The sequence below is a fragment of the Eriocheir sinensis genome, chromosome 2, assembly GCF_024679095.1.
Source record: "Eriocheir sinensis breed Jianghai 21 chromosome 2, ASM2467909v1, whole genome shotgun sequence".
Lineage (NCBI taxonomy): Eukaryota > Metazoa > Arthropoda > Malacostraca > Decapoda > Varunidae > Eriocheir > Eriocheir sinensis.
In genome coordinates, this window is record NC_066510.1 from 31,879,225 (window position 1) to 31,888,979 (window position 9,755).

General features: G+C 45.9%; 1 protein-coding gene across 1 annotated transcript; it reads left to right on the plus strand.

Annotated features, from left to right (window-relative positions):
* The first annotated feature begins 286 nt into the window (after positions 1 to 286).
* On the plus strand, positions 287 to 8,662 carry LOC127002983 (crustacean calcium-binding protein 23-like). The gene is made up of 5 exons (XM_050869327.1): positions 287 to 444; positions 4,964 to 5,089; positions 6,870 to 7,047; positions 7,765 to 7,974; positions 8,148 to 8,662. The coding sequence occupies exons 2-5, from the start codon at positions 4,965 to 4,967 to the stop codon at positions 8,247 to 8,249; spliced, it is 615 nt and encodes a 204-aa protein (XP_050725284.1). The 5' UTR covers positions 287 to 444; position 4,964; the 3' UTR covers positions 8,250 to 8,662.
* The last annotated feature ends 1,093 nt before the right edge of the window (positions 8,663 to 9,755 follow it).

Genomic DNA, 9,755 nt, shown 5'->3' on the forward strand with positions numbered 1-9,755 from the left:
TTTAAGGAATAGGAGAAGAAGAAGCAGATGATGATGATGAAGACGAAGATGAAATAAAAAAAGAACAAGAAAATGATATTAAAGAAAAATAACAAAAAAAGTAAGGCTGACAGGTTCTCTCGCACATGACCGGGATTCGAACGTGGGAATGAAAATATAAAAGGTGGCCTGCATAGCTATACCTCATGATGTGGAAACCATACTGCGTCCTTGTACAAACGAGAGGGAGGGAGGGAGAGAAAAAAAAAGGGGTGTGAGGCGGAGGAATCTGGGTGTTGGCTTGGCTGGCGGCTTCCCTTCCCTTCCACCACCACCACCACCACCATCATCACCACCGCACCACCATCACTGCATCACCACATCCACTCACACCGCCGCGGCTCTTCGAACAACACCTCCACCACCTGCGCTGCGCCACCACAACCACACCACATAGACTTTGAAGTAAGCGTTCCACAGCACATATACTTCGTTAACACAGTAACAGAATGGTAGACGAAGGTATTAAATAGCTGTTTCTTCCCAGCTGTATTGCTTTTGACATTTAGTATTACAGCATTATTGTATTATAGCGTATTTTTCGTGTGAAGTAAGCGTTCCACTCCACGAATAGTTTTTAACACGGTAACAGATTGGCAGAGGAAAGTATTGAAGTTGTATCTTTCACATATAAGTCACCTGTTATGTTGTACTAACGTTTTGACATTGGTGTAGTTTATGCGCATCTTCCTAACATAGCGCTCCTTGGTAGAGATGGTTCTTAAGACAGTAACAGATTGACAGACGAAGGTATTGAAGTTCTCTCTTTCACATATAATTAGAAGTCACCTGTTATGTTGTTCTAACGTTTTGACATTGGTGTAGTATATGCGCATCTTCCTAACATAGCGCTCCTTGGTAGAGATAGTTCTTAAGACAGTAACAGATTGGCAGACGAAGGTATTGAAGTTCTATCTTTCACATATAAGTCTCCTGTTATGTTGTACTAACGTTTTGACATTGGTGTAGTATATGCGCATCTTCCTAACATAGCGCTCCTTGGTAGAGATAGTTCTTAAGACAGTAACAGATTGGCAGACGAAGGTATTTAACAATTCTCTCTTCTGTATGAGTCATCTGTTATGCTGTTTTGACGTTATAATAGTATTCCGCATATCCTTACAATGTAGCGCTTCACTGCATAATAAGTTCCTCACAAACAGATTGACAGACGAAGATATCTGGCAGTTGCATGGCGTTCCTTGGCACATATACCTCTTAACACAATATCAGTTTGGCAGACGAAGATCTAAAGCGATTTTATACGTTTCCCATGAGTCACAATTTCGTTGGATTTAGTATCATACATATCTTCGGCGTTAGTCATTGCCACGCCCACTTTTTGATACCGGCACAATCGCTTGCTGGACTAACCGCACTGATAGCAGAATGGTTTGTTTGGTTAAATATGAGTGTTGAAATGACCGAGAGAGAGCAAGAACTAAGAAAACAAAGAAAAGGAAGTATTGTAAAGCCACTATACATACACAGATTCTTAAGCACGACAACTTGAAGCGAAGATTATTACGAAACGGGAAGCGAAGGAAACAATGACGGAACAGAATAATGATAGACAATGATATAGCGACTCATGCCTTAGAGAGAGAGAAAAAAAACTTATAATATGAAGCAGGAAAACAAAGGGCGGATGCATGCAGAACGTTTAGAGTCAGAACAGGAGATGAATACCTGAAGACAACACTGAACTGAATGATTAAGAGCGAGAGAAGGGAAGATGGAGGAACGGAGGGAGAAACAGAAAGAAGAAGAAAAAGAAGAAGATGAAGAGAGGAAGAGTAAAGGAGATGAGGAGGAGGCAAGAATCTGAAATAAAGGAGATAATGAGAATGGAAGGAGAGGGAAGGAGGAATGAAGACGAGTTTAAGAAAGAAGGAAGAGGAGAGAGAGGAGAGGAGAGTAGGAAACAAAAGACGAATGCAGAACGTTGGTAGCATAATAAAAGATGAACTATAGGAATGAACGGAGATGATTTTGCCTATACTTACCAACCTGCCTACCTGTGTGTGAGAGAGGTGTTATGTGCACACACACCTTTTCTTCCCTCCCTCGTGCACCTAACACCTCTTCCACACACATAAAGAGTAAAGGAGATGAGGAGAAGGAGGCAAGAATCTGAAATAAAGGAGATAATGAGGAATTGAAGGAGAGAGAGGGAGGAATGAAGACGAGTTTAAGGAAGAGGAGAGAGAAGAGGAGAGTAGGAAACAAAAGACGAATGCAGAACGTTGATAGCATAATAAAAGATGAACTATACAAATGAACGAAGATGATTTGCCTATACTTACCAACCTGCCTACTTGCATTCACACCTTCACACACACCTTTCCTTCCCTCCCTCGTACACATAACACCTCTTCCACACACTCATATATACCCACGCACACACACGCACTGATAAGGATATGACTGATTAGCGCACAGTTTCCGATACCGTTTTATCTTGCACGTAAATTATGTTTCTCCTTCCTCTCCCTTCCTTTCCTTTCTTCACTGTTAAGGTTTCTGATTTTCGTTCTTAAAGTAAATAAAAGAAAGAAAGGAAAAGAACTATGTATATATGTACCATGTTTTTCTTCCTCTCTCGTTCTAAAGTAAATAAGAAAAAGAAAAGAGAATTGACATAGAACCGACTCACACACACACACACACACACACACACACACACACCAACACAGACAAGCAGAGGCAGGAGGTCACGTGTGTATTGTTCCAGATAATTATATGATGGCGTCCTGAAAAACTGGTCCACGCTGGAACATACCACTTCGAACCCGCGTTCATATAATACAGGACGGCGGCGTGTGCTGGACAGAGGTGGACAGCAACAGACGTCTTTGTATCCCCTGCTCCTCCTCTCCTCTCTTCTCTCTCCATTTCCTGTTTTTTCCTCCTTCCCACCCTCTTCCTCTCCTTCCATACTTGGGATCTCTCTCTCTCTCTCTCTCTCTCTCTCTCTCTCTCTCTCTCTCTCTCTCTCTCTCTCTCTCTCTCTCTCTCTCTCTCTCTCTCTCTCTCTCTCTCTCTCTCTCTCTCTCTCTCTCTCTCTCTCTCTTCTTTTAATCTTCCCCTCGTCATTTTTCCTTGTTCATTCCCTATTCTCCTTCTTCCCTCCCTTCTTCCTTCCCTCGTAACACCATTTTTCCTCCCATCTCCTACCCTCCATCTTCCCTTTCTTTTCCTTCTTCTCCTTCCATGCTTTCCTTCATTCCTCCCTCTCTTCCTCACCCTCCTTCTCTACAGTCCTTCCAATCCACCACTCCTTCTCTGGCTCCCTCCCTCTCTCCCTCCCTCCGAACATTCCCCGACGGTCACGACTCCTCCGACGCCTGAGGTCTTGTCTTGTTCCCAGAGAGACAACAATGAGGAGTCGTGCGAGGGGAGATGAGCAACACAGGTAGACACATACAGGCAGGTGAGAGCAATTACCGGCAAGACAGGTGCGCCGTGGTGCGTGGACAGGTAAATCGTGGGGCAGGTGTAGCATTGAATGTAAAGAAAGGTAAAAAAAAAGATATTAGGGGAATACAAAGGAATACAGAGAGAGAAAATAATACAGGTGGTGGAAGACTTTTTGGAATATGTTGGGTTTCAGAAAGAGAAGAATAGAGATAAATCGAGAGACATTAGAGAGTATTAAAGAATGTAAGGAAAGGTAATAGAAGTTGATTACAGGTGAATACTTAGAAAAAATATAGGAAAAAAGAGATGCTAAGAGACGTTGGTGGATAAGAATACGAGCTAATTGAACAGGTAAATCATGGAACAGGTATAACAATGGATGCAGGGAAAGGTAAAAGGAGTTAGCAATAGAGGATATACATAGGAATTCGTATATATAAGAAGAATATATGGTAGAAGATGTTAGGTAAAGTGCTCTCTCTCTCTCTCTCTCTCTCTCTCTCTCTCTCTCTCTCTCTCTCTCTCTCTCTCTCTCTCTCTCTTCTTCCTCCTCTTCTTCTTCCTTTTCTTCCTCTTCCTCTTCGTCTTCTCCTCCTCCATTTCTCATAGGAAGAATAGATACTAGAAGACACTGGGTAAAGTTTAGGTAGTGCCCTCTCTCTTTTCCTCCTCTTCTTCTTCCTCTTCCTCTTCGTCTCCTCCTCCTCCATTTCTCAACACTTCACGTTTCGCCTGTAGCTCATTTTCTTGCCGTCACGCAGCTCTCTCCCGTTTTTCTCTTCCTCTTCCTTTTCCTCTTTTTTTTCTTCCTTCCTTCCACCCTCAAAAACTCCCTCATATACTTCTTTTGTTTCTGTTCTCCCTCCATCTTTATTTTTTTTGCCTGTTATCTCTTCTTTTCCTTCACTCTCTAACGCTTCACTTCATATCTTCCTTCCTTCCTTCTTTTTTTCCTCTCTGGATTAAATTTTCTTCATCTTTTTTCTTCCTTCCTTCCATTCTTTCTTCCTTCACTAGACCTTCAGACACGGTTGGCGCCCAGCACACACACACACACACACACACACACACACACACACGGGTCACCTTGGCTAGCCGCTCACACCTCCATTGACACATCCCACCACCACCTCCACCACCACCACCTCCACCACAGCTGTCGCCGCCGCCGCCGCCGCCCACACTAGCCCCCCCTCCTTCCCCCCTCTTTCCCCCTTTACCATGAGTCACTCCAGACGGTCAAAGACATGAACACCGCCGCCCCCTCGCCCCCCTCGCCCCCCCCCCCCCCCTCAGTCCATGCACGCCCCTCCCTCCTCTCCTTCCCTCCTTCATCCCTCCTACTGCCATATACGTCTTTCTTGTACGAGAATATATTCCTCCTCGCATTCAAGGTCGGGGCTGTATGTGTGCGTGTGTGTGTGTGTGTGTGTGTGTGTGTGTGTGTGTGATATACTGATTATTCCTTTATTAAGTCCAGCGTCTCCTTCGTCCACTCCTTCAGGATGCCCCAGGAAGACAAGCTGAAGGAGGCGTCGAAGGCGGCCCTGGAGGCGGCGACCGACCCCCTGGAGAAGCTGCGGAGCCACTGCCTCTCCAGCGGCTACTCCGGCATCCTCTCCCTCGGAAGGTGAGGAGGGAGGGGAGGGAAGGGCTGAAGGGAGTGAGGGAGGCGGGTTGTGATCTGAGGGAAGGAAGGAGTGGAGGAGTTGACACTTTTCAACAGTTTCCTCCATTCTCCAAAGCTCTTCAGGCGGTTAAAGACATGGAACTGCGCACAGGGGCAAGGAACACCTGACACCTCATCACCTTCGTTCTCCCTACCTACGTGAGAAAGAAATAACCCGTACAAACTCGCGCCCGGTCGTCCCTCTCGCCTTTTCTCGCTTAACGCAGTCACCGCTTGCCGCAGACAGTGTTGTAGTAACCCGCGGCCTCTCACGCCCAAACTAGCCCACCGATAGCCCAACAGGAATGCCCCTCTAAACGTGAATGTACTATGGTGTAACATCTGCAGGATTAGACGGTTTTGTGTCTCGTATGAAAACCCACAACCCACCTCAATACATACACGTCCGTCAGAGCCTCTCCAGCGATAGCCCAAAGCGACGGGGGAAAAACAGCGGCGCAGGCGCTGGCAACGTTTTACTACATCCCAGAAATTACTGAGTAATCTTCCTCTTCTTCTTCTTGTGGGCAGTTTTTGGCCGTATCTTCCTCTTCTTCTTCGGAGGGTTGAGAGAAGCCAGGGGGATCAACAGCAACACAAGCCTGGTGGTGTTAGACAACAGCGCCGTATCTGTGTTCAGCTGGTATCAGGGATTTGTCTGCCTTGGAACTTTTTATCTGCCTCGTGTTCTTGATACCTGTGTAACCTCTCCTCATTATTCACCTTGCCCTGTGATTCTCCGTGTGTTCTGACCCCTATTTTTAGCTTCCACGAGCATCTAGGTGGTTGGTTACGTGTTCTCAAAACAACGTGAAGGATTGAATATTTGTGACACGCGTGAAGTCAAAAGGGATTTCGTTCACTTCACCCTTATGACCCCGTCCTTGGGAGACGATGTTATATAAGAATGTATGCGTGTTATGCACCTATACTGGTGCCCTGCGCATTATTTTCCAGATCCAGAACATCAGAACGTATTAAGTCTGCAAGAGGCTGGGGGCAGGGCATGCAGGGTGGCAGGACGTGAAAGAGCCGTGGCAGGTAGAGCAGAAATCACGGTATCGGGGCTGCAGCCAGCGAGCACCCAGAGGTGGCCGCCCCTCACACGGGCAGCTGAATGTGCTTCCCCCGTCTTTGCATCCAAGTATTCACAACACGAGGCCTTTCCGAGGGGCGGCAGGCATTGCAGAGTACAGGATAGCACATTGCCATTCTTCCTTCCTCCCCACTTCCTTCCACTTCAATCCCGTCTTCCTTCCTTCCTGCTCTACATAGTAACGGGTCCTCCTCTAGGCCTCCCTGCCCGCCGATCGTCCATTTTCCTTTCACACACACACACACATACACACACACGCACACACACACCGATGATTGGGTGTTGACTTTTGGTCTCGTTCACTGCCTCAAACTACAACACGACGCCTTTCCGAGGGGCGTCATGGTAGGCATTACAGAGTACAGGATAGCACATTGCCATTCTTCCTTCCTCCCCACTTCCTTCCACTTCATTCCTGCCTTCTTTCCTTCCCGCCATACGTAATTATGGGTCACCGTACGTCTTCAACCTCCCTGCCCGCTATCGCCTCCTCTCCATACACAGACACACGCACGCACACACACAGATGATGGAGTGATGTCTTTTTCTCTCGTTTTTAAAGCTCTTCATGCGGGTAAAGATACGAAGCAGCGCACAGGGGCAAGGAACACCACATATTTTAACACGAACCTCCATATCCTTCAGGTTGTTCCGTCGGCTGGACAAGGACCGCTCATGGACACTGTCGCGGGACGAGATGAGTCGCGGTGTGGCGCAGTTCGGCCTCGACTTCTCCGAGGCTGACATCGACAAGCTCTTCAAGGCGTTCGAGAAGGACGGGGCTGCCGGCATCAACTACGAGGAGTTCCTGGAGGCTCTGAGGGTGAGGAAGGGAGATGAGGGAGAGTGAGACGAGGGAGGGGAGGAAGAGAGTCTGAATAAAGGAGTGAGGGAGGGAGGTGTTGTTGTGGGTGAGGGAGGGAGGGTATTGGAGATGAGGGAGATGGTGTGAGTGAGTGAATGAGGGAGGGAGGGAGGGAGGAAGAGTGAGACGAGGGAGGGGAGGAAGAGAGTCTGAGTAAGGAGTGAGGGAGGGAGGTGTTGGTGTGGGTGAGGGAGGGAGGGAGGGTAAGGGAGATGAGGGAGATGGTGTGAGTGAGTGAATGAGGGAGGGAGGGAGGGAGGAAGAGTGAGACGAGGGAGGGGAGGAAGAGTCTGAATAAGGAGTGAGGGAGGGAAGTGTTGGTGTGGGTGAGGGAGGGAGGTACGAAGGGTGAGGTGAAGGGAGTTTGGAGGAGGGGAAGGGAGGGAGGTGGTCTGTGAGGGAGGGAAGGAGGGAAGGAAAGACGAAGAGTAGGAGGAAGAAAGCACTTGCAAGGGTAAGAAAAATATGGGTGGATAAAACTAACTACTTGAAAAAACAAAACAAAAAAGGGTAAGGTAGAGACAGAAGCAGACACAAACAAATAAGATAGATAGACGATACAAGCAAACTACAATAACCTTTCTACCTTAACAACAGACCTAATTACCACCACACACACATTAATCATCACCCTCCTACTCGCCCACTCCCTTACCTCCACACTTCAACCAACAGCCCGCCATGACCGGACCGAGAAAGGCTGCAGTGGAGGCCGCCTTCAAGCACCTGGACAAGACTGGTGACGGCGTGGTGTCTGTGGAGGACCTGAAGGGCGTGTACTCGGCCAAGGACCACCCCAAGGTGGTCAAGGGCGAGGCCACCGAGGAGGAACTGCTCAAGAAGTTCCTCGGCCTGTTTGAGAGCCAGGGATCTGTGGACGGCAAGGTGGGTGCTTCCTTAGGTTCATGGTATATAGAAGAAGGGTCAAACTATCCTCAGACTTATAAAAGTATACGCATGGAAATACCCCAAAATCCTACCTACGAAAGCCTTGTTAAATATGTGTATCTACTCTTTAAGAATATGTCCCTTACTCATCTCTTCCTCCCTTCCTCCAGGTGACGAAGCAGGAGTTCTTCGACTATTACTCCAGCTTCAGCAAGGCCATTGATGACGATGAGTACTTCGTCTCCGTGGTCAACAAGAGCTGGGGGCTGTAAGCGAGCTCCACTGATGTTCCTCCGAGGTGGTTGGTAGGCTATACTCTCCTAGACGCTTCCGCTTCCGCCTCCCACATCAACTGTTTCCAAAGGTTGAAGAGGAGATTAATCGGGGTCTCGCGAATGGGAAAATAGGGAGAGGTTAGTTTGTTTACGATGGGTGACAGCGCCCTTACTAATGCATATTTCTGGTGGACTTTTGTTATTATTCTACAGGTGACAAATAAACAGAAATCTCATTCAGCCTATTCTATATGAATTCTACTGCACTTAACGAAAATGGGGAATCAGGCTATGGAATTATATATATATATAGAAGATTGCCAGATTTATATATTGTCTTAGGTGTGTCTGATGTAGTTTCGAATCCTATTAAGTTCAGATTGAATACCACAATAAAAAAGGAAATGATCTGTCAGTCTGTTTACAAAGCTTCCTTCCCTTACGAACGAGAGAGAGAGAGAGAGAGAGAGAGAGAGAGAGAGAGAGAGAGAGAGGGGAAAAAGAAAGTAAAACGTAAGGTATTTTCGCTAAGGTCTTGTAAGGTGCGCGTGTGTGTGTGTGTGTGTGCGCAGAATAATACCACCACCACCATCACCACCACCACCACCACCAGCACCACCACCACCACCAACAACAACAACAACCTGACTTTTCATAACAATATTAGTCATTAATTAATTATGCAAGGGAGAAAAGGTGAACGAACAATAAGATAATTAATTAATTGTCAACTCACCCTCTTTCCCCTCCCCCCTTTCTCTCTCTCTCTCTCTCTCTCTCTCTCTCTCTCTCTCTCTCTCTCTCTCTCTCTCTCTCTCTCTCTAATTACACGAAATATATATAAAAAGGTCGACAAATGAGATATCTGGCCTTGGTTTGAACTGAACTCACATGTATTATAAATTATACACAAATATGTATCTTAGATGAATGAAACAGTAGGTTGTGTATCCTATCACTGAACTTATGAATTAATTTATGTATTTGGGAGCGTTGAGTAGAGGGCTGTTTTTTTCTTTTTTTCTCTGCACCATTTTCGTTGCCCTTGAACCGTCTCCTTTGCTGTAAAAAAAGTTATGCTACCAGGAAATTAGGGGAGGAAGTGAAGGGGAGGGTAAGAAATTGAAACGAGAAGAAAAGGAAACGAGGTAAATAAAATAGAACTTTGGATAAAACGAAATATATAAAAAAAAGGTAAAATGCAGACACACGCACACACTCACAAAAAAAAAATATATATATATATCAGTTTTTATTTTTTACTTTCTCTTTTATTTTTCTATTCCCTTCCTTTACTGTTTTTTTTTTGTTTCTTTCGTATGTTATTTTCTCCTGCTTCCTCATTTTTCTCTTTCTCTTTCTCTTCCTTTTGTTATTTCTTTCTTATTTTTTTCTATTACTTCCCTTCCTTTACTGTTATTTTTTTTTTTGTTTCTTTCGTATGTTATTTTCTCCTCTTTCCTCATTTTTCTCTTTCTCTTTCTCTTATTTTTGTTATGCCTT

Coding starts and splice junctions, on each gene's coding strand:
- LOC127002983 (XM_050869327.1), top strand. CDS start 4,965: ATGCCCCAGGAAGACAAGCTGAAGGAGGCGTCGAAGGCGGCCCTGGAG. Junction 5,090..6,869: donor GGCATCCTCTCCCTCGGAAG/GTGAGGAGGGAG, acceptor CATATCCTTCAG/GTTGTTCCGTCGGCTGGACA. Junction 7,048..7,764: donor AGTTCCTGGAGGCTCTGAGG/GTGAGGAAGGGA, acceptor TTCAACCAACAG/CCCGCCATGACCGGACCGAG.